Source organism: Salvelinus namaycush, unplaced genomic scaffold, assembly GCF_016432855.1.
Source record: "Salvelinus namaycush isolate Seneca unplaced genomic scaffold, SaNama_1.0 Scaffold1771, whole genome shotgun sequence".
Lineage (NCBI taxonomy): Eukaryota > Metazoa > Chordata > Actinopteri > Salmoniformes > Salmonidae > Salvelinus > Salvelinus namaycush.
This window is the reverse complement of record NW_024058532.1, coordinates 369-26,237: the sequence shown is the minus strand read 5'-3', so window position 1 is coordinate 26,237 and position 25,869 is coordinate 369. Positions and strand designations below refer to the sequence as shown.

Here is a 25,869-nt window from a genome sequence, read left to right as displayed (position 1 = left end):
ACCTATTGCTGGTTACCCATTCTAGAACTGACTGGAGCTCTATGTTAAACCTATTGCTGGTTACCCATTCTAGAACTGACTGGAGCTCTATGTTAAACCTGTTGCTGGTTACCCATTCTAGAACTGACTGGAGCTCTATGTTAAACCTGTTGCTAGTTACCCATTCTAGAACTGACTGGAGCTCTATGTTAAACCTGTTGCTGGTTACCCATTCTAGAACTGACTGGAGCTCTATGTTAAACCTGTTGCTAGTTACCCATTCTAGAACTGACTGGAGCTCTATGTTAAACCTGTTGCTAGTTACCCATTCTAGAACTGACTGGAGCTCTATGTTAAACCTGTTGTTAGTTACCCATTCTAGAACTGACTGGAGCTCTATGTTAAACCTGTTGCTAGTTACCCATTCTAGAACTGACTGGAGCTCTATGTTAAACCTGTTGTTAGTTACCCATTCTAGAACTGACTGGAGCTCTATGTTAAACCTGTTGCTAGTTACCCATTCTAGAACTGACTGGAGCTCTATGTTAAACCTGTTGCTAGTTACCCATTCTAGAACTGACTGGAGCTCTATGTTAAACCTGTTGCTAGTTACCCATTCTAGAACTGACTGGAGCTCTATGTTAAACCTGTTGTTAGTTACCCATTCTAGAACTGACTGGAGCTCTATGTTAAACCTGTTGCTAGTTACTCATTCTAGAACTGACTGGAGCTCTATGTTAAACCTGTTGTTAGTTACCCATTCTAGAACTGACTGGAGCTCTATGTTAAACCTGTTGCTAGTTACCCATTCTAGAACTGACTGGAGCTCTATGTTAAACCTGTTGCTAGTTACCCATTCTAGAACTGACTGGAGCTCTATGTTAAACCTGTTGCTAGTTACCCATTCTAGAACTGACTGGAGCTCTATGTTAAACCTGTTGTTAGTTACCCATTCTAGAACTGACTGGAGCTCTATGTTAAACCTGTTGCTAGTTACCCATTCTAGAACTGACTGGAGCTCTATGTTAAACCTGTTGCTGGTTACCCATTCTAGAACTGACTGGAGCTCTATGTTAAACCTGCTGTTAGTTACCCATTCTAGAACTGACTGGAGCTCTATGTTAAACCTGTTGCTGGTTACCCATTCTAGAACTGACTGGAGCTCTATGTTAAACCTGTTGTTAGTTACCCATTCTAGAACTGACTGGAGCTCTATGTTAAACCTATTGCTGGTTACCCATTCTAGAACTGACTGGAGCTCTATGTTAAACCTGTTGTTAGTTACCCATTCTAGAACTGACTGGAGCTCTATGTTAAACCTGTTGCTAGTTACCCATTCTAGAACTGACTGGAGCTCTATGTTAAACCTGTTGCTAGTTACCCATTCTAGAACTGACTGGAGCTCTATGTTAAACCTGTTGCTAGTTACTCATTCTAGAACTGACTGGAGCTCTATGTTAAACCTGTTGTTAGTTACCCATTCTAGAACTGTCTGGAGCTCTATGTTAAACCTGTTGCTAGTTACTCATTCTAGAACTGACTGGAGCTCTATGTTAAACCTGTTGCTAGTTACTCATTCTAGAACTGACTGGAGCTCTATGTTAAACCTGTTGCTAGTTACCCATTCTAGAACTGACTGGAGCTCTATGTTAAACCTGTTGCTAGTTACTCATTCTAGAACTGACTGGAGCTCTATGTTAAACCTGTTGCTGGTTACCCATTCTAGAACTGACTGGAGCTCTATGTTAAACCTGTTGCTAGTTACTCATTCTAGAACTGACTGGAGCTCTATGTTAAACCTGTTGCTAGTTACCCATTCTAGAACTGACTGGAGCTCTATGTTAAACCTGTTGCTAGTTACTCATTCTAGAACTGACTGGAGCTCTATGTTAAACCTGTTGTTAGTTACCCATTCTAGAACTGTCTGGAGCTCTATGTTAAACCTGTTGCTAGTTACTCATTCTAGAACTGACTGGAGCTCTATGTTAAACCTGTTGCTAGTTACTCATTCTAGAACTGACTGGAGCTCTATGTTAAACCTGTTGCTAGTTACCCATTCTAGAACTGACTGGAGCTCTATGTTAAACCTGTTGCTAGTTACTCATTCTAGAACTGACTGGAGCTCTATATTAAACCTGTTGCTGGTTACCCATTCTAGAACTGACTGGAGCTCTATGTTAAACCTGTTGCTAGTTACTCATTCTAGAACTGACTGGAGCTCTATGTTAAACCTGTTGCTAGTTACCCATTCTAGAACTGACTGGAGCTCTATGTTAAACCTGTTGCTAGTTACTCATTCTAGAACTGACTGGAGCTCTATGTTAAACCTGTTGCTAGTTACCCATTCTAGAACTGACTGGAGTTCTATGTTAAGGTTGTCAGTTATTTATTTAACTGTTGCAGCTGACGTGTATACCGCTGAGTCATCAGTGTGCATAGACACATAGGCTTTATTCAAGGTCAGTGGAAGGTCATTTGTAAAAACACAAAACAATAATGGCCCTAGCCGGCTGCCCTGCGGTACACCGTACTCAACAGAATTTGCATAAGAGAGGCCTCCGTTAACAAAACCCTCTGTGTTCTATTAAATAAGTAACTCTCAATACATAATAAGGCAGAGGGTGCAAATCCATAACACATAAGTTTTTTCAGCAATAGGTTATGATCAATGACATCAAAAGTTAAAACAGAGTGACATCCCAACATCAGCTGACCACTTTATTAACAACAAAGCAATAGAAAAACATGTAGAAGAGAGGGGGAGGAGTTAGTATTTTGCAGGGTTAAGGGTTAGGGTTGAAGAGGTGGGTTAAATCAGGGAGAGGTGAGGTCAGGGAGTTAGGGGTGTGGTTAAGGATGGATGGGAGGGGTTTAGTATGCTCACTGATTTCAGGCGGTGGCTGGGGGACTCTTCTCATGGGCAGAGCAGGCTGCGTGTTGACTGGTGTGTTGTGTACCCTGGTCCGAGGCGGGGGGGGTGGAGTTCGCTCTGTGTGCGGCTCATCGACTGGAGCATCGCTGGAGAGAGGAACGACAGAGGAAGGGAGAGAGGCCCAATGTTACCGTTGTCACCAGGGGCTGGTAGAAGACTGAAAACAGCCATGAGAGAGTCTATCAATCTCCTCTCTCTCTCTCTATGTGTGCTATGTGCTATGTGTGCTCTCCTCTCTCCATAGCATGTCCAAACCTGCCTCTAGGAGGCCAGTGAGAGACATACTATCCCTCTAAACATCACATACCTCTACATTATACACGCCCGCCCGCGCGTGCACGCACACACACACACGGTCAGTTCCTCTCACTGAGGCTTGGAAGGGCAACTGGTTACCATAGCAGCCCAGACCTTTTGACACCCCTCACACTCCCCAAAATGATTCACTCCCTTGCCTGGTTACCCAAACTCCTTGCTCCGGGCCAACCGCTATGCCATGCCCACGGACGTTTCTTCTCCGCAATGAGTCTGGATATGAGTACCCCCCCCGCCGATTTCCAGAATGTAAATGCATTCTATACCACCTGATTGGTCCCAGAAACCGATGATGACTTTGGTTTTGTACAACACCGCTCAGTTCGACGTCACCACAAACGACTTCAATGTCTCAGACTGAAGTCTGTAGCGAACGACAGACCGAACGACCATCCATCTCTCCACCACATACAAATAAATCCACCACACTGAACAATGTGACATAAATAAAAGTCTACAAATGTATCCCCAGTCTTAATAGAAGACTGTGAGGTTAAATACTTTCAGCACCAGCTACCCATACACAGGCCCGGATAGTGTTGTGTAATGTTGTAACTGACAGTGTTCCCCTTTTCTCTTCCTGCTACCCCCCCCCCCTTCAGTCACACAGAGAGAGAACAAGAAGCAGTGCTTGACGTGGACTGAAATGTGTGTCGGCACTGTTGATATTTAGGTGCAGGAGCGTCACAATACGTTGAAGCTGATATTCTATAAGAGCTGCAGGAGTTCAAGCAGTAGAACATGTGAGGTGCCTGGTCTCAGCCCTGGTGAGCTCTCCCCAAGCACTGACAAGACGGACAGAGGGATTGATTCTGAGATGCCATACTGAACATCATTACATTTCACTGTTGAGAAATATGCATTGACTTCTCCCATATTTGGGAGAAGTGTACTGGGGGCTGCAGCAGAGCCCTACAGCAGGCTGGCAGGGCCCAGAGTGTGTACTGGGGGCTGCAGCAGAGCCATACAGCAGGCTGCCAGGGCCCAGAGTGTGTACTGGGGCTGCAGGTGAGCCCTACAGCAGGCTGCCAGGGCCCAGAGTGTGTACTGGGGGCTGCAGCAGAGCCCTACAGCAGGCTGCCAGGGCCCAGAGTGTGTACTGGGGGCTGCAGCAGAGCCCTACAGCAGGCTGCCAGGGCCCAGAGTGTGTACTGGGGGCTGCAGCAGAGCCCTACAGCAGGCTGGCAGGGCCCAGAGTGTGTACTGGGGGCTGCAGGTGAGCCCTACAGCAGGCTGCCAGGGCCCAGAGTGTGTACTGGGGGCTGCAGTAGAGCCCTACAGCAGGCTGCCAGGGCCCAGAGTGTGTACTGGGGGCTGCAGCAGAGCCCTACAGCAGGCTGCCAGGGCCCAGAGTGTGTACTGGGGGCTGCAGGTGAGCACTCCTAGTCTCTAACAACACAGATAAAGAACATCACTGGTACACTGTGTCCCTCCCTGAGTCCCTGCTCTGGCACACTAGGCTCTGAGCCAGTATCCACGATGCATCTCAGAGTAGGATAGTTGATCTAGATTATGACAGATCCTAGATCATGCTCTGAGATGGTTTGTGGATACGGGCCCTGGTCTTGCACACTAGGCTCTGCCTTGCCATGCTCTGGCCCTGGTGAGAGACTCACAGGATAATGTATCTGCCAAACAGCTCACAGGATAATGTATCTGCCAAACAGCTCACAGGATAATGTATCTGCCAAACAGCTCACAGGATAATGTATCTGCCAAACAGCTCACAGGATAATGTATCTGCCAAACAGCTCTGGAAGCCTCAGTCTCAGTGGGGTGCTATTGTGTTTCTATGGCCCCAAAAGGACCTCATGCTCATGACAACAGCTACTATGACAACCGTCCAAATTAAAGGTTCCCCAAGTGAAATGTCCATCTTGTCGCTTGTGTGCAGGCCGTGTGTTTTTAACAGCACACACCCCACCCACTGGCTAACGGGGGTGATAATGTGAGGGTGTGCCATTCAGTGTGTGTGTGTGTGAGTGAGAGAGTCAGTGAGTTATTTAACATAAACAGGTCAAAATAAACATGATTTGAATAAAATGTATTTCAGAAGAACAGAACAGCATACTGAGTTGTCCTTATGTTAGGTCCTGATCTGGCTATGCCAAATGGCTGTGGGCTACACTAGTTCACTTAGCAGACAAGATTTGCTTAGAATTCCATGACATTATTTGATATTATTTCATAGTATGAAGAATACAATTGAACATAGAATGAATAAAATACAAATGATATTTTCTCCAAACGATTTAAGGGAGTGCGCACATACGGCTATTCTGTGTTGAGCGGTTAACAACGAAACAGGTCCTCCTATATGCTTAATTTAGAGTTATTTATGTAACTTCAGTTGTGATACAAATGTTGGTCTATATGTTTTGATTTTAATACATTGTAAGGCTGAATGATGCAACTCTAATGATGAAAAAAGTCACATTAAAGGCATGAGCTCTTCATCAGGCTGTACACACTTCCATCAGTCTCTCATTCACAATTTGACAAGCACTTGATAATGCCTCGAATTACCCGGCTGCATCCCCTTTGTGTGGCCGTAATGCCCCCTAAAAAAGTCCATGGCATTTGCGGCCAGTGGCCGAATATAATAATTATAATTCCCTTCTCCCGGCTGCTTACCGAAGCACCTCTCACGCACATGGCTCTCAGTCACTTGATAGGGTCTTTCTTACAGGCTACAAGTGCAAGTGTCCCTCTTATCCAATACCGAGGCGCATATTGAAGATTTTGGAAGAACTGTCCACATTTAATTTTCGTCAGCCAATAAGATGAGTTGGCCTAGAATAAAAAATCACAAAAGCTCTGACGAAGGCCGTGAGGCCGATACGTAAGCTTATTAAATATCGGTGATACTATCAAGAGCAGTGTGCGGTTTCCTTCATCTCGGCCTAACGAATAGCAAAAGCACTGGCCTATGTCAATCTACTATTCCCCATGGTACAGAAGTTGACCTATTCTATGTGAGAAATAAATATTCCAAACATAGTCTGAGACAGTTGTGGGATACGATAGATCCCAAATTAATACAACCACTAGAATTTAAAAAACTGTTTTCAGCAATGAGCCTGACGTAACAGATGAGAACATTTAGCTTAAAATGTTGATAAACTATTAGGCTATTTCTTAACATTATTAGTGCAGCAATTCGCACATGGCAGTAGGCTGTAAGCGCTAATGTTCCATTAGCAGGAAAACACCATTCTCAAAAGTGACCACAAATGTGATTATGTATGTAATGCTTTTATTATAAAGGTACATTTTTATGGTGAAAATGATCTTCCCCCAACTTGAAACTCACGCGCTGCTTATGTATGCCAGTTATGCTCTACACTTGTTGTAAAGCGGATTAATGTGCTTCATTTTAAGAAGTTATTTGGCCACTTTAGTTGTGATACAAACTGTATCGAAACATATAGGCCTATGGGCTGGGCTACATGAGGTGTGCGTCTAGGATTTGAAAAAGTCGCAAAGCTGCCTTACTGCACACAAGTTGGGCATCAAGGGATAATACATAATTCACAAGTGATAGGCTAATATTGTCAACCATCAGACTATTCTTATCTTTACATATATTATTTAGTATATGTGTGAACTTAGTTTTGATTCACATTATCCTGAAGAAGGCACAGAACATCGATGATTTACTGATTTGTTTTAAATTACTGGGAGTTTATATATATATAGAGAGAGTGTGCGACTCTCTTTATTTTCATAGCTTATAGTTTATTCAGTGTTAGCACCTCTACACTAAATCATGTTTTCTGGGTGTGCGCCAGCTCATGCTGTTTATTGGATTTAGAATGCACCATTAACATGCACCTGTCTCGAAACAGGGGGGAGAAACAGGAACAAATCTATGCACTTAAATAGCGAATGGAGGACACTTTTCCCGTGGTTCATTTTCTAGCCTATACTCTTGTTGTAAAGAGAAGCAATGTGCCTAAAAGTTGAGAAATAAATATAGTAGGCCTAGCCTATAGAAAGCTGATGGGATCCTCCTCTTTTTAATAGAGGCCATCACTCCGTCGTTTTCTCACGCAATTGTATAGCCTATAGAAATGTTGCGCCACATGAGCTCATGGGCTCTCATGAAGTGTTTGATTTGATTTTCAAATACATTTGCATTGATGTCAGTGATTAGAGGGACAATAGAGTGCCGAGTACCAGACGGTTAGGATTTTTGGTTGGCTACTAATGACCATCCGCAGCATCAGAGCTTGGAGATGCCTAATTACCGTGACTAAACGTTGATTAGTCACGTGGAAATTCACGTGGAATTTGACAGCCGTCATGACTCATAACCACCGGTGTGGCGGTAATACGGTCACTGTAACAGCCCTAACTCAAGCCAACTCATTCACTACTGTGAAACCACCCCAGCAAGTCTGTGGGGAATATATAATTGACTCATTGCCCAACTGTGGAATTACAGAGTGAGGAGAGATAGTCAAAAATATATTAGCATCACAAAGTGACATCCACTTCCCTTCCTGAATCAGTCCTTACAATGACAAAATCACTGGGTCAAAGTCACTAACAGAAAACTACTGCATCAGCAACTTCTTAATGACTCCTTGTCCCTGTACACAGCTACACTGTCTAACTACTGATGGTACAAAAGAACACACACACACACACACACACACACACACACACACACACACACACACACACACACACACACACACACACACACACACACACACACACACACACACACACAGCTAGAAATGAACTCTTCCTGCTCTCAGCGTTAGTTGGCTCAGCCACTAGTTTGAAAAGCATTAACACAACCAAAGAGATATTGAGTAGGAGAGAAGTGTGGGGGGGGGGGGGGGGGGGGGGGGGGGGGTTTAGAGAGAGAAGAGGAGAGTCACTCTCACCTGTCCTGGCATGTGCAACAGGGCCATCCTCGCTGGAGAGGAACGATAAACACACAGCGGAGGAGAGGGAGAAAGAAACTAACGTTTCTCTGAAAAGAGGGAGGAGAGAAGGAAGCAGGTGGGAGGAGAGAAGGAAGCAGACAGCACTTTTAGAGACGTAGTGGGCGTGTGTTGCTACTTCAGAATGAGTAAGAGCAGCCACTCTTCCCTTCTCTCGCTCTTTCTCCTCTCTTTCAACATACACCTGCCGTATTGCCTACATAACGGCTTACAGTTAAACATTTACAAGCTTAACAAGAGGTGATCAATTCCAACAGGTTCCTCTCCATTTTAGAGACACATATTTCCCTCAAATTACACAGACCCACAAAGAATTCGATAAACTCCCATAACTACTGGGTGAAATACCGCAGTGTGCCATCACAGAAGCAAGATTTGTGCCCTGTTGCCACAAGAAAAGGGCAATCAGTGAAGAACAAACACCATTGTAAATACAACCTATATTTATGTTGATTTATTTTCCCTTTTGTGTCACATCTGCTCCTGCAACGCCATCTAGTGCTCATCCCCCAGTACCCTCTCCCTCTCCCTCTCCCTCTCCCTCTCCCTCTCCCTCTCCCTCTCTGTGTGTGTGTGTGTGATTGTGTGGGCGGAGACAGGTGTGCTAGAGTCAGAGCAGATCCCCACCAGCTGCAACCTGTTCCATAATCAAGATCTCTACAAATACTCAGCCCTGCCACTTCCACGCTGCCAGATCGTAATCTCTGCTCAGTCAGTCTACGTTTCTAGCCGTTTCTAACTATTCAGATCCTGTTATCCTGTTGTGCCTGTTTTCCTTGCCTGACGCTGTTTTCCTCTCTGCTACAGTTCCGCCCGCTCTGACTCTGGTCCCTGTCTCCAGTCCCACGTCTTGTCAGTCATGCTACTCTGTCCTGGATTCCCCACTCTACTACTCCCTTAGATTCCCCTTCGGACCTGCTTACCCTGTCTCAACCCCTCTCGCTCCAGCCTCCGGACCTGCTTACCCGGTCTCAACCCCTCTCGCTCCAGCCTCAGCCTCCTCACCTGGTTACCCTGTCCCAACCCCTCTCGCTCCAGCCTCAGCCTCCGGACCTGCTTACCCTGTCTCAACCCCTCTCGCTCCAGCCTCCGGACCTGCTTACCCTGTCCCAACCCCTCTCGCTCCAGCCTCAGCCTCCTCACCTGGTTTCCAGCAACCTGCCCGAGCTTCCCCTGACCTGCACTCCATCTCCCCCTTGTGTTTTAATAAATACCCTGGTAACTTCATCCCAGTGTCCTCAACGGAGTCTGCTCTTGGGTTCCCCTGTTCCACTCCGTGTAACATTTTCTACTTTAACTGTTTGCGCATCGTGATAACACTGTACAGCCATAATGTGACTTTTGAAATGTCTCTAATCCTTTTTTAACTTTTGTGAGTAATGTTTACTGTTCATTTCTGATTGTTTATTATCTATTTCACTTGCGTTGGCAATGTAAACATGTTTCCCATGCCAATAAAGCCCTTTTAATTGAATTGATTTGATAGGGAGAGCGAGAGCATGAGAGCGAGACTGTGTTTATGTAAATCTAGCCCTATGGCTAACCCTTTTCTCTGAAACAGGGTTTTCCTTCCTTTTGACCCTGACACACAAACACACGCGCAGACACAGAGGCAACAGAAACTGAGCAGAATAACCCAGCTCACCTGAGGGAAAGAGTTAATTTGACCACCAAGCTGGAGAGGCAGCCCTTCTCTACTTCGTAAACATTTCTAACAGAGACCAGCCTGCACACACACACACAAGCACACACACACAGTTGGATTACTGAATCACTAGTGAAACTGGAGTATAATTGTTAACATAGTTCCTCATGACCATAGAAAGTAGTCTGTATAGACTACTACTGTACACAGTTCTGTGAGATACTCTGAATAGCAGCAGTCGTAAACTGAAAGCAGGTCTGTGTACAGTAGACCTTTGAGCACACCACACACACACACACCAAGCACTAATGCAGCAGGGTCACAACCTGGTGGAAAAACTGAATATGATCAGGATATGGTATATGATGAGGAAACAGACTGCTGGCCTGTAGAGGGCGATGAAGCTCTTCACAGCCAGAGATAAGACTGCTCCTGTGAAACCTCACCACACACGCACACACACACGCACACACACACGCTCACACACAGGCTCACACACACGCTCACACATGCACGCAAACACACGCACGCAAACACACGCAAACACACACTCACTCACACACTCACTCACACACGCTCACTCACACACGCTCACTCACACACACAAGCTCACTCACACACACACACGCTCACTCACACACACACACGCTCACTCACACACACACACGCTCACTCACACACACACACGCTCACACACTCACACCCACTTCTGAAAGGGAAGCAGTTTATTTGAGACTGTTGGTTTAGATTGTCTCTAATGCAATAGAACAAACGACAGAAGTGGAACTGACAACATTGGGGGCCAATCAGAGGCCCTCTTACCTATGTGTGTGTGTGGTTCTGGGGGGCAAGACAGGAGGTCGACGTGAGATTGGAGCAGGGCCGCGAGGCTCTTTAGGGCCCGCCCCCACCACGTAGACTTTAGGGGGGAGGGTGGGCACGTCTTGATCAGAAGAGGAAGACTGGTCATATTGTTCAACTGAGAAGGAAGAGGAGGAGGAAGAGGGCAAAACAGGAGAGGGCTTTCTCCCTTCCTCCCCCACCTGCTGGGGGTGTCTGGCTGGTGAAACAGGGGAGGGCTTTCTCCCTTCCTCCCCCACCTGCTGGGGGTGTCTGGCTGGTGAAACAGGGGAGGGCTTTCTCCCTTCCTCCCCCACCTGCTGGGGGTGTCTGGCTGGTGAAACAGGGGAGGGCTTTCTCCCTTCCTCCCCCACCTGCTGGGGGTGTCTGGCTGGTGAAACAGGGGAGGGCTTTCTCCCTCCCTCCCCCACCTGCTGGGGGTGTCTGGCTGGTGAAACAGGGGAGGGCTTTCTTCCTTCCTCCCCCACCTGCTGGGGGTATCTGGCTGGTGAAACAGGGGAGGGCTTTCTCCCTCCCTCCCCCACCTGCTGGGGGTATCTGGCTGGTGAAACAGGGGAGGGCTTTCTTCCTTCCTCCCCCACATGCTGGGGGTGTCTGGCTGGTGAAACAGGGGAGGGCTTTCTTCCTTCCTCCCCCACCTGCTGGGGGTGTCTGGCTGGTGAAACAGGAGAGGGAGAGAGGCTAAGGAGAGGTACAGTGGGGGGATTGGTGGAGAGGCTAGGGAGGGGTACAGTGGGGGGATTGGTGGAGAGGCTAGGGAGGGGTACAGTGGGGGGATTGGTGGAGAGGCTAGGGAGGGGTACAGTGGGGGGATTGGTGGAGAGGCTAGGGAGGGGTACAGTGGGGGGATTGGTGGAGAGGCTAGGGAGGGGTACAGTGGGGGGATTGGTGGAGAGGCTAGGGAGGGGTACAGTGGTCGGGGTGTTTGTAGAGGAGTGTGTATTGTTATGTTTACATCTGGGTTTGGGTGCCATGGGGGAGTGTTTAGGGGAGGTGGGGATGAAGCGTAGTGGGGGGCCTTTTGGGGTGCTGCGAGGGGGGATGGGGGGTAAGGGGGGGTCCTGGGCAGTAGAATGGGGGGTGGTAGAATAGGAGGTAGAGTTGGGATTGGGGGTGGTAGGGCAAAAGGTAGGGTTGGGATGGGGGGAAGTCTGGCCACAGTCCAATGTCTCTACAGGGACAGAGCGGTACTTATTCCTCTCCTTAGGGACTGGTCTCGGTCTCTCTCCATCCCTCTCGTCTTCCCTGAACACTGACCTCTCCTTAGGGACTGGTCTCGGTCTCTCTCCATCCCTCTCTTCTTCCCTGAACACTGATCTCTCCTTAGGGACTGGTCTCTCTCCTCTGGATACTGGTCTCTGTGCAGGTAGTAGTGTCTCTCTCCCCAAAGGACTGGGTCTGAACACATCTCTCTCTTCCTCTTTCTGGTCTCCCTCTGCAGCCAAGTGTGTGAGTAGGGCATCGTGCTCTCTCTCGGGGTGTGTGTGATGTGTTTTTTGCAGACTAGCTAGGATGCGTTTGCGGTGTCCAGGCAATGTGATTCCAATCGTCTCCAGCTGATCCTGGGTCAGCCCTTGGCATTCCAACAACGTTCCAAACCCGGCGTCCTGGAACACTGGGAGATACTGGTCCAGATGCAGCACACACAGCCACTCCCACACCGACACACACCCCTCCGAATCAGACATCACCACAGAGTGTGTGTTTGAGTGGGTGTGTGTCTCTACGTGTACGTGTGTGTGAAGATGTGTGTCCCTGTGTGTGTCCAGGCAGTGTTCAGATCAAACCTGTGGAAGAAACAGGAAGACAGGTTAGGATTTCAACCTTTATCAATAGAAGTGTACATCCTGTCAATACAATTCACTTACAGTATATTACGTTCAGAAACACACTGGAATTTTAATGTTTCCGCTTTTCTTATAACCCATTTCTGTATTCATGCAAGTGGCTGACTGTATAAATCTTCACTATCAGTAGCTGCAATTTGGCAGTACGCCCGGACCGTGTTTTGAGAACGAAGGAAAAATATCTCACGTTCAAGGTCTCAGCTTAGAGAGAAAGAAGCCTTGTATAAGGTATTGGTCCGTCACATGTTCTGAACCAGTATTGGTCGGTCACATGTTCTGAACCAGTATTGGTCGGTCACATGTTCTGAACCAGTATTGGTCGGTCACATGTTCTGAACCAGTATTGGTCGGTCACATGTTCTGAACCAGTATTGGTCGGTCACATGTTCTGAACCAGTATTGGTCCGTCACATGTTCTGAACCAGTATTGATCCGTCACATGTTCTGAACCAGTATTGGTCGGTCACATGTTCTGAACCAGTATTGGTCGGTCACATGTTCTGAACCAGTATTGGTCGGTCACATGTTCTGAACCAGTATTGGTCCATCACATGTTCTGAACCAGTATTGGTCGGTCACATGTTCTGAACCAGTATTGGTCGGTCACATGTTCTGAACCAGTATTGGTCGGTCACATGTTCTGAACCAGTATTGGTCCGTCACATGTTCTGAACCAGTATTGGTCGGTCACAAGTTCTGAACCAGTATTGGTCGGTCACATGTTCTGAACCAGTATTGGTCCGTCACATGTTCTGAACCAGTATTGGTCCGTCACATGTTCTGAACCAGTATTGAACCAGTATTGGTCGGTCACATGTTCTGAACCAGTATTGGTTGTACTATGGTGCATTGAGTTGGTTGGAACCTCTCCAGCTCGCTGACAATAAACAATGATTAATTTAAGATTGACTATGAATAAGAATGTATAAGAATTTCCCATGACAACATACACACGGAAACCCCATGAAGAGGATGTTACAGTATAAGACTAGAGTGAGCTTACCATCTTTCACAGAGTTTCAAAATCAAGAAGTTCCACCGCTTGGTCAAGGAACACCAGAGCAAAAAGCATTACTGTTGGTAAATTATTTTTTCTTCCTCTTGCCCTCTTCTCTCTCTAGCTTTCTATCTCACCTTCTCTCACCACAGATAAGAGACCACCATCTCTAGACGGACCACAAACACACAGCCCCAGCTCCTCGCACGAGAGCAAACACACACACACACACACACACACACACACACACACACACACACACACACACACACACACACACACACACACACACACACACACACACACACACACACAGTATGATAGAGGATGCCTCTTTCTCTCATCCTAACCTAAACTAAAAATACCTTGTCTTAAAGTAACACTTGAAGTAATCAACAGATCTTCATCTATAGAGTCTGAGAACTGTGGTGTGCTCTTTAAAAACCTCCACCACTATTTCTCCATCTCTCTCTCCCTCTGACAAACACACACGCAGTTCTTTAATACACAAACTATAAACTAAAAAGTCATAATTATACTTTTTTCTAAACTGCCTTCTATAAATAGGACCTATTGACTGATGAATGTCTGTTTTGTTATAACCGTGTTTTTCCTTCTGCTTGCATTCTGTCTTTTTATTTACATGTGTGTATTTTCTTTAATTTATGTCATTCAGGGCTCATCTGTAAAAGAGACCTTGGTCTCAGTATGACTCCCTGATAATAGAAAAGTAAATATAAAAATAAATATAAAATTAATTAAAAGGACTAAAGTGGAGCCCCAGTAGTATAAGTATAGTATGTGAATATTCTTCTCCTTTGCTGAAATACTGTAGAAGCTACAAGATGAATGTGTATCAGACTTGGACATCAAGCACTGTACGTTCACCATATCTCATAGCTTCAACGGTAACTCAAATGTGGAACAAGAGGATGCTTTGTACAAGGATGTAAGAGCTGAGTGACACAAGAGACATATTACACATAACACACATGCACGCACACACACACCTACTCACACATCAACATAAACAGTCTAATAGGGCAACTCTATTTTATTCTGAAACCAGAAGGACCAGACTAACAGACCATCAGACTGAAGGTCAGAGGTGGTGTCAATCACCCATCACAAGAGAGTCAACACACACACGCAGGCCTGCCTGTACCTGCTACTGCTAAAACAGAGCGATCTAAAGACAGTGTCTTTATATGATGGACACACACAACCGGTGTCTATTTTGCATGTTAAATGGACACCATATATGTGTGTGTGTGTGTGTGTGTGTGTGTGTGTGTGTGTGTGTGTGTGTGTGTGTGTGTGTGTGTGTGTGTGTGTGTGTGTGTGTTGAAGGACATAAGTGTCAGTAAAATAATTGCAAAATCATTTCCTGTCTTCCTCTAACTGACAGATCAGAGACCACAGAAGGAAACGCTGTGCTCGCGCTCTCTCAATTGAAGGGGTTTTATTGGCATGGGAAAGATATTTTTACATTGCCAAAGCAAGTGAAATCGATAAACAAAAAGTTAAATGAACAGTAAACATTACACTCACAAAAGTTCCAAAGGAATAAAGACATTTCAATTGTCATATTATGTTTATATACAGTGTTGTAACGATGTGCAAATAGTTAAAGTACAAAAGGGAAAATAAATAAACATAAATATAGGTTGTATTTACAATGGTGTTTGTTCTTCACTGGTTGCCCTTTTCTTGTGGCAACAGGTCACAAATCTTTCTGCTGTGATGGCACACTGTGGTATTTCACATATGGGAGTTTATCAACATTGGATTTGTTTTCGAATGCTTTGTGGGTTTGTGTAATCTGAGGGAAATATGTGTCTCTAATATGGTCATACATTGGGCAGGAGGTTAGGAAGTGCAGCTCAGTTTCCACCTCATGTTGTGGGCAGTGTGCACATAGCCTGTCTTCTCTTGAGAGCCAGGTCTGGTTTCAGCAGCCTTTCTCAATAACAAGGCTATGCTCCCTGAGTCTGTACATAGTCAAAGCTTTTCTCTCTCTCTCCTCGAGAATTGAGGAACAACATTGAAAGGAAACCGTGTCTACTGTATAGATGTACGTCTACCTGCAACTAAAAGATATTCTCTCTTTGTAATGGGGGTTTGTAAGTCAGTAGGTAGTAGTACCAGTAGTTGCCTGAGTCAGTAGGTAGTAGTACCAGTCAGTAGTACCCTGAGTCAGTAGGTAGTAGTACCAGTACTAGCCTGAGTCAGTAGGTAGTAGTACCAGCAGTAGCCTGAGTCAGTAGGTAGTGGTACCAGTAGTAGCCTGAGTCAGTAGTAGCCTGAGTCAGTAGGTAGTAGTACCCTGAGTCAGTAGGTAGTAGTACCAGTAGTAGCCTGAGTCAGCAGTAGCCTGAGTCAGTAGGTAGTAGTACCAGCAGTAGCCTGAGTCAGTAGTAGCCTGAGTCAGTAGGTAATAGTACCAGTAGTAGCCTGAGTCAGTAGTAGCCTGAGTCAGTAGGTAGTAGTACCAGCAGTAGCCTGAGTCAGTAGTACCCTGAGTCAGTAGGTCTCACTAACGCTGTACATACTTGAGTGTGCGCGCGCGCACACACACACACACACACACACACACACACACACACACACACACACGACTAAGGGCTATTCTGGACTGTTCCGCACCAAAGTGCTAAGGAGATTGGTGCCAAGTCAACAGCTGAATGGATCTGTTGAGTCTACACTGTAAACAATAAAGAGGGACGCAACAATTTCTACGTTTTTACTGAGTTACAGTTCACAGAAGGAAATCAGTCAATTGAAATAGGTCCACCCACTTGGAAGCTAGGTCCGCCCACTTGGAAGCTAGGTCCACCCACTGGGAAGCTAGGTCCACCCACTGGGGAGCCAGGCCCACCCACTTGGAAGCTAGGTCCACCCACTGGGGAGCCAGGCCCAGCCAATTAGAATGAGTTTTTCCCCACAAAAGGGGTTTATTACAGACAGAAATACTCCACAGCACCCCCTCCCCCCCTCAGACAATCCCACAGGTGAAGAAGCCGGATGTGGAGGCCCTGGGCTGGCGTGGTTACATGTGTTCTGTGGTTGTGATGCCGGTTGTGAACGTACTGCCAAATACTCTAAAATGACGCTGGAGGCGTAGTGGACATACCTGCAGTCAGCATGCCAATTGCACACTCCCTCAAAACTTGAAACATCTGTGGCGTTGTGTGACAAAACTGCCCATTTTAGAGTGGCCTTTTATTGTCCACAGCACAAGGTGTAATGATCATGCTGTTTAAATCAGCTTTTTTTAAGAGGGTAATCAGTTTCTTGATATGCTACACCTGTCAGGTGGATGGATTATCTTGGCAATGGAGAAATGCAACTAAATTTGTGCACCAAATTTGAGAAGGTTTTTATGCATATAGAACATTTCTGGGGTCTTTTATTTCAGCTCATGGAAAATGGGACCAACACTTTACATGTTGCGTTTATATTTTGTTCAGTATAGATCCCTCAAACTCAACAATGGACCTCTAAGCCAATTCCACTGCATCGTTTCATGGTTCCCCTCTAATCAGGGACTGATTTAGACCTGGGACACCAGGTGTGTGCAATTACTTGTCAGGTAGAAGATAAAACCAGCAAGCTCTGGACCTCATCGGGTCAGAGTTGAGAACCCCTGGTATATATACACTGCTCAAAAAAATAAAGGGAACACTTAAACAACACAATGTAACTCCAAGTCAATCACACTTCTGTGAAATCAAACTGTCCACTTAGGAAGCAACACTGATTGACAATATATTGCACATGCTGTTGTGCAAATGGAATAGACAAAAGGTGGAAATTATAGGCAATTAGTAAGACACCCCCAAAAAAGGAATGGTTCTGCAGGTGGTGACCACACACCACTTCTCAGTTCCTATGCTTCCTGGCTGATGTTTTGGTCACTTTTGAATGCTGGCGGTGCTTTCACTCTAGTGGTAGCATGAGACGGAGTCTACAACCCACACAAGTGGCTCAGGTAGTGCAGTTCATCCAGGATGGCACATCAATGCGAGCTGTGGCAAAAAGGTTTGTTGTGTCTGTCAGCGTAGTGTCCAGAGCATGGAGGCGCTACCAGGAGACAGGCCAGTACATCAGGAGACGTGGAGGAGGCCGTAGGAGGGCAACAACCCAGCAGCAGGACCGCTACCTCCGCCTTTGTGCAAGGAGGTGCACTGCCAGAGCCCTGCAAAATGACCTCTAGCAGGCCACAAATGTGCATGTGGCAGCATATGGTCTCACAAGGGGTCTGAGGATCTCATCTCGGTACCTAATGGCAGTCAGGCTACCTCTGGCGAGCACATGGAGGGCTGTGCGGCCCCACAAAGAAATGCCACCCCACACCATGACTGACCCACCGCCAAACCGGTCATGCTGGAGGATGTTGCAGGCAGCAGAACGTTCTCCACGGCGTCTCCAGACTCTGTCACGTCTGTCACATGTGCTCATGTGCTCAGTGTGAACCTGCTTTCATCTGTGAAGAGCACAGGGCGCCAGTGGCAAATTTGCCAATCTTGGTGTTCTCTGGCAAATGCCAAACGTCCTGCACGGTGTTGGGCTGTAAGCACAACCCCCACCTGTGGACGTCGGGCCCTCATACCACCCTCATGGAGTCTGTTTCTGACCGTTTGAGCAGACACATGCACATTTGTGGCCTGCTGGAGGTCATTTTGCAGGGCTCTGGCAGTGCACCTCCTTGCACAAAGGCGGAGGTAGCGGTCCTGCTGCTGGGTTGTTGCCCTCCTACGGCCTCCTCCACGTCTCCTGATGTACTGGCCTGTCTCCTGGTAGCGCCTCCATGCTCTGGACACTACGCTGACAGACACAACAAACCTTTTTGCCACAGCTCGCATTGATGTGCCATCCTGGATGAACTGCACTACCTGAGCCACTTGTGTGGGTTGTAGACTCCGTCTCATGCTACCACTAGAGTGAAAGCACCGCCAGCATTCAAAAGTGACCAAAACATCAGCCAGGAAGCATAGGAACTGAGAAGTGGTGTGTGGTCACCACCTGCAGAACCATTCCTTTTTTGGGGGTGTCTTACTAATTGCCTATAATTTCCACCTTTTGTCTATTCCATTTGCACAACAGCATGTGAAATTTATTGTCAATCAGTGTTGCTTCCTAAGTGGACAGTTTGATTTCACAGAAGTGTGATTGACTTGGAGTTACATTGTGTTGTTTAAGTGTTCCCTTTATTTTTTTGAGCAGTGTATATAAGCTCCACATTTTCTCTGTCTATTTCTGCCATTTTCCTCTTTTTATCACTCCTTCAAGCATGAATAGCTCTTGTCTTCCTCTCTCTTCCAGAATTTCTGTATTGTCATTCCTTCCCTCCCTCCATCCATCCATCTTGTAACAGGGTGGAGGTGCCTCTATTAGATGTAATATGGTAGTCCTTAAGATTGTGAACTGTGATGTTCCTATTGGTCTGTTAATTGATTGCAGGTGTGATTGTGACCAGCACCGCCACTTGTTATCTTAAAATGGCTGCATTTCTGAGAGCTGCTGCTGTCTCTAAGTCCCACACCAGACCTAGTGTAACTGCAAACTGACGTCCATTCAGTCTCTGTGTAAATGTGTTAATTGCAACTATCCTGAGTACAATTTGTTCGGTAGTTATGTGGACTTGGAGACAGCCAGCAAATGTGTTGATTGTACAAGGGCTTGATTATATATTGCATTAAGCACTAAGTTTTTATCACCCTTTTGATATTTATACTTACTAGATGTGTTGTGTGCTTAGACTTGATATTTGCTGTGCTTGAGTTACACATGTTACTGAAACTACTACCTGCTTTGTGTACTGAAGACACAAACTGTAACCTTTTTGATTGCTGGCCACAACAGCTTATTTGAACCTTTTTGTAATAACTATTTTTGATAAATCCTGTGTTGTGTATATTCCATAGTGGTACCCAGTTCAGGTCTCCACTGACACTATCCTAGAGCTTCTGGTTGTTAAACCGTCTCACTCTCCAGGCTGGTTATAACAGTGTCTCTATACTGAAGTAACAATGGGGTATTCTGTTACCCGGACAGGTCAATAACAGCAAACAAAACACCCACACAGACGCCAGGGGGAATCGTAAGGAGAGGACAGTACTAGAGTTATGATTTAAGAGACTTACCTGACACATCTTTGACATTCTAAGGGAAGTAAGAGATTGTGTGTGTGTGTGTGTGGGGTCAAGCTTCACATCCCCTTTCAACTACACACAAAACGGCAGAGTTAAACTCTGTTCATCAGCTATCAGAGGGCTGTGGCATCACAAGGTGACATTTCCATGGCCTCAATATGAGCTACCTTCTCTCTCTTTCTCTGCATTTTAACACCTCCGCTTCACACCACAGGCTGCCCATTTAGCACAGAGTAAACAGAAGAAACGCCTCACACTGCTGTCTCTCTCTCACACCTCCCGTCACTCGTCTCCGGCCCTCACAGACAGACAGAGCGGTAAACATGCTGACTCAGGCAAGAGCCACTGAGATCAAACTACACACAAGGTAAAATGACGGAGGCGGCATATGGTAGAGAATGGGGGGATGTCTGGGGGAGAGAATATCAGGTCTGTGGTGACAGTAAAAATCACTGAGGGTTAAGGTCCGAAAGCCTTGGTTTTCTATCTCTTTGAGACACAGAGTTTCAAATCCTCATCAGGAGTGACAAATGAGACTGCTTTGTTTGATGCATAGACCACTCTGCCCATCACACACACACACACACCCACACACACAGAATGACACACACACACACACACAAACAGAATGACTCACACCAACCTTGGTACCCCTGCTTCAAGCATGCTTAATAACTCAACACACATTGAATTCATCTGACACAGTGCTTCAAGTAAAGGGTCCCATATGGAAGGGAATAATACCCTAGGGTGTCTGCCCTGTCCCCCACCCATGGAGGGGTGCTGGGCTGCAGAGAGGAGGGTGACAGGGGTGGGATGGAGACTGGGGCACTAGATATCATCCTCTCTATACTCTGCTGCTACCCTGGTTCATCATCTCAGCTATTACAGATTCCCATAGCGACAGCTAAACCCAGGCTAACCCTATCCCGGACTATCACTAACCCAGGCTAACCCTATCCTGGACTATCACTAACCCTGGCTAAACCTACCCTAACTCAGGGTTGCAGCAGGTCTTATGTGCATACTCGAGTGATGAGTGTGTCACAGACGGGCCAATCTCTTTGTTTTCTCTTAAATCAGACCGTTGAGAGAGGGTAGAGGCAACATGAGTCATGGTAGCCTCTGCTCTCCCACAGGTCAGATTTTAGATCACAGTCTTTCTAACCATCTCTCTCACTCACACAACATGCCAGAGTTATTAAACTCTGTTCATGTGAAATGGCTAGCTAGGTAGCGGTGGTGTGCGCTAGCAGCCTTTCAGTCGGTGACGTCACTTGCTCTGAAACCTTGAAGTAGTGGTTCCCCTTGCCCTGCAAGGGCCACGGCTTTTGTGGAGCGATGGGTAACGATGCTTCGTGGGTGACTGTTCTTGATGTGTGCAGAGGGTCCCTGGTTCGCGCCCGAGTCGAGGGGACGGACTAAAGTTATACTGTTACACAGGCAATGGCCTCAAAGAGACACTGAGATCAAACTACACACACACACACAGACACAGAAAAGAGCTAAAATTATGGAGGTGGCTTATAGTAGAGAAATTAACATTAAATTATCTGGCCCCAAAGTCAAGTAGCAGTGTTACCCTTACATTCACTTAGCAGCCACAGCTAGCATGTCAACTAGAATGGCCCACAGAAAGGCCCACAGCTAGCATGTCAACTAGAATGGCCCACAGCTAGCATGTCAACTAAAATGGCCAACAGCTAGCATGTCAACTAGAAAGGCCCACAGCTAACATGCCAACTAGAAAGGCCCACAGCTAACATGTCAACTAGCATGGCCAACAGCTAGCATGTCAACTAGCATGGCCAACAGCTAGCATGGCAACTAGAATGGACAAGAGCTAGCATGTCAACTAGAATGGCCCACAGCTAGCATGTCAACTAGAAAGGCCCACAGCTAGCATGTCAACTAGAAAGGCCCACAGCTAGCATGTCAACTAGAAAGGCCCACAGCTAGCATGTCAACTAGAATGGCCCACAGCTAGCATGTCAACTAGAATGGCCCACAGCTAGCATGTCAACTAGAATGGCCCACAGCTAGCATGGCCAACAGCTAGCATGTCAACTAGAATGGCCCACAGCTAGCATGTCAACTAGAATGGCCAACAGCTAGCATGTCAACTAGAATGGCCCACAACTAGCATGTCAACTAGCATGGCTAACAGCTAGCTGTGGCCAACAGCTAGCATGACCAACAGCTAGCATGTCAACTAGAATGGCCAACAGCTAGCATGTCAACTAGAAAGGCCAAAAGCTAGCATGTCAACTAGAAAGGCCAAAAGCTAGCATGTCAACTAGAAAGGCCAAAAGCTAGCATGTCAACTAGAAAGGCCAAAAACTAGCATGTCAACTAGAATGGCCCACAGCTAGCATGTCAACTAGAATGGCCCACAGCTAGCATGTCAACTAGAATGGCCAACAGCTAGCATGTCAACTAGAATGGCCCACAACTAGCATGTCAACTAGCATGGCTAACAGCTAGCTGTGGCCAACAGCTAGCATGACCAACAGCTAGCATGTCAACTAGAATGGCCAATAGCTAGCATGTCAACTAGAAAGGCCAAAAGCTAGCATGTCAACTAGAAAGGCCAAAAGCTAGCATGTCAACTAGAAAGGCCAAAAGCTAGCATGTCAACTAGAAAGGCCAAAAACTAGCATGTCAACTAGAATGGCCCACAGCTAGCATGTCAACTAGAATGGCCCATAGCTAGCATGTCAACTAGAATGGCCCACAGCTAGCATGGCCAACAGCTAGCATGTCAACTAGAATGGCCCACAGCTAGCATGTCAACTAGAAAGGCCAAAAGCTAGCATGTCAACTAGAAAGGCCAAAAGCTAGCATGTCAACTAGAAAGGCCAAAAACTAGCATGTCAACTAGAATGGCCCACAGCTAGCATGTCAACTAGAATGGCCCACAGCTAGCATGTCAACTAGAATGGCCCACAGCTAGAATGACCAACAGCTAGCATGTCAACTAGAAAGGCCAAAAGCTAGCATGTCAACTAGAAAGGCCAAAAGCTAGCATGTCAACTAGAAAGGCCAAAAGCTAGCATGTCAACTAGAAAGGCCAAAAGCTAGCATGTCAACTAGAAAGGCCAAAAGCTAGCATGTCAACTAGAATGGCCCACAGCTAGCATGTCAACTAGCATGGCTAACAGCTAGCTGTGGCCAACAGCTAGCATGACCAACAGCTAGCATGTCAACTAGAATGGCCAAAAGCTAGCATGTCAACTAGAAAGGCCAAAAGCTAGCATGTCAACTAGAAAGGACAAAAACTAGCATGTCAACTAGCATGGCCAACAGCTAGCATGTCAACTAGAATGGCCCACAGCTAGCATGTCAACTAGCATGGCTAACAGCTAGCTGTGGCCAACAGCTAGCATGACCAACAGCTAGCATGTCAACTAGAATGGCCAAAAGCTAGCATGTCAACTAGAAAGGCCAAAAGCTAGCATGTCAACTAGAAAGGCCAAAAGCTAGCATGTCAACTAGAATGGCCCACAGCTAGCATGTCAACTAGCATGGCTAACAGCTAGCTGTGGCCAACAGCTAGCATGACCAACAGCTAGCATGTCAACTAGAATGGCCAAAAGCTAGCATGTCAACTAGAAAGGCCAAAAGCTAGCATGTCAACTAGAAAGGACAAAAACTAGCATGTCAACTAGCATGGCCAACAGCTAGCATGTCATTGCGCCCCCAACCACCCCGATGAAAAAAATCCTAGGCGAAAACCTGAATAAGATACTGACACTAAAACACATGCAGTATACGAGCATACTGAAAAGGAAACAGCACTTTAAAAACTAACACTCAGTGTTTCCACTGGTGCGGATAACTTATCTCATCACACACACAACCATTTTGGTTCCATGGTTGCCATGGCGCCTAGTGGCGGCCTTGGTAGTTTACTCCTGTGAATTGATCTACAATTATTTGTTTGTGCTTTTTATGTGCATTATTATAATTTTTATTATCATCATCAACTTTGTTATTTTTTAAAGCTAATCAAGTACTGAATACAAAAATCGAGTTCACCCGAAAATGTTAAACTAGACAAGACATACTACTACTTCTCCAATCAACTAGCTAAATGTTTGGATTCAAATGCCAGCCTAGATTTTCCTCTCTGTGTCTTCACTTCTCCTGGTCCGAAGGCTGGACCAAAGATTAAGAAGTGTCAGCAACTTCCCTGCACTACACACAAGGATTCTTCAGTTTTAAGAGATAAAAAAACATGCGCTAGGAGCTCAAGAACAGCCTTATACAATACGGGATCCTCCAGAAAACATGCAGACAGACCACGAGACCTAGGGAAACTGATCAGAAGATTAAAGTCTATTGTGTGCACTCGCAATGCGAGCAGTACAACATGCACACCAGAGTTTGGACAATAAAGATCACTTGCCAGTTTTTATTTTTATTTTCTCTCTTTTTTTTCTACTTTTTTTTTTTTTAATAATTATTTGATTTACAACAGATCACTTGCCAGTTCTGCGGGATGACCCTCGGCCAATTGACGTCACCCATTCCAAGCCAATACAGTTCATACAGAGAGCAGTGGGCTAACCAACATGCAATGAATCTGTTTCCACCATGACACGTCTCCGAACTATGGGGGACCGAGCCTAATGCTCCCTTGCTCCTCGCATATGGAATGCTCTTTCTGACCATTTGAAAGCCGCTCCATCACTCAGAACTTTTAAAACCCACTCTTTTTCATAGTCCAAATCTAAAATGTACTTAGCACCTAGCCCACTACTGCTATTTTACCTGCCTTGATTCTAAATGTATATACGTTGTTTTTATTGCAAAAAAAATCCTTAGTAGATCTTTGAGATAAGTCTAATGAAAAGTGCTATGCAAATTCAAATGTAGTATTATTATTAGAGAGAGTTATGCCAACTTTTAGAATTTAGAATATTGTTCTAATTCTAGAAATGCAGTTACATAGTATCGTATTCCCCCATGTAAGGAGCTAACATGGCTGTCATAGAATGTCGAAGCATCATGTAAATGCATCATAATGCAGATACTCTCTAAATACATGGCTCAGCCAAGCACCTGTCAAATCTGCACCTGCACAGTCTGAACAACTGCGGAACACTGAAATAGGCCCACATTAACTCCGTGTCTATTACATTAACATATCTTCCTGTCACGCACATCAGATTAGACACACGCACAAAAAACAATTATTATTGTAAATCGTTGATTTAAATTGTTGTAAATCATTGATTTGATTTATTATCCAATAACACGAGCGAACGTGATCCCTGAGATCCAATAAGACCAGAGAAAACGGAATCGCTCTGGGATAAACAACCGCGTCAGCATTCCACAATAACGGAGACTGGGGGTCCTCTCTTCTTGGTCCTTTAAACTATAGCCTCAATTTATCACAAACGAAGGAAAAAGGTTTTAGGCTTTTATATGAAACGCTGCGGGGAGTCATTTTATTACATTAATTGACAGCAACTGCCCATTTACAGGTTGATCTAAAAACGTAGCTAGACTTTTGTTGACAATCGCATCTGAGTCTAGGCTATTATGACTTTGAAACTATACTTGAAAGCGCATCAGAATTCTTTACAAATTCGCCTCATTACAAAATTTGTTTTGGTCCTTTCTTTCTTATGAAGTTTTTTAAGTAATTTTTTTTCAACCATAAACTCTCCAGAAAAATATTTTCTTAAAACATGAATTACCTTCTCTGTGTTTTGAACAGTTTCCCTGGTGACTGGAGTTTAGGTTTTGCGGTATTTTGGGATATTTCAGGACGAGTTAGCCGATGACATATTCTCACGCCTCAAAAGCACCAGCAGCAAATACACCGAAAACTTCCGCAGCGGTCACGTGATTGATTATATTTAAGAAGGAGCCCAGTCCTCTATTTAGCCAGTCCACTTTTCAACCATTAAAGTGTATGTGGGAGAGAACACAGAGACACACATCTTCTAGTAAGCCTGATCATGAAACAAGTACCACACAAATGTAACATTTTGTTGATGAAGCCTAGGCTAACAACTTATTTCTGGACATGCTAATGCTGGACATGTTGACACGTTCGTCTATCTCTAGAAAGTAGCAACATTGTTCTGGAAAATTCGGTCAGGTGCTTTGCAACAATAGAGCCATTCTGACAAATGAGTTCCATTCTGCGTGGAAACATTGTCAAAG

General features: G+C 45.6%; 1 protein-coding gene across 1 annotated transcript in view; it reads right to left on the bottom strand.

Moving 5' to 3' along the window:
• LOC120037606 (arf-GAP with Rho-GAP domain, ANK repeat and PH domain-containing protein 1-like) overlaps window positions 1–25,484 on the bottom strand; it is a 43,056-nt gene extending 17,572 nt beyond the window's left edge. Inside the window, exons 1-3 of the mRNA XM_038983604.1 lie at window positions 25,398–25,484; window positions 10,652–12,477; window positions 2,864–2,997 (exon numbers count right to left, since the gene is read on the bottom strand). Coding sequence (XP_038839532.1) covers window positions 2,864–2,997; window positions 10,652–12,378 — 1,861 coding nt within the window. The 5' untranslated portion in view covers window positions 12,379–12,477; window positions 25,398–25,484. The remainder of the gene's footprint in view (window positions 1–2,863; window positions 2,998–10,651; window positions 12,478–25,397) is intronic.
• Window positions 25,485–25,869: the final 385 nt, after the last annotated feature.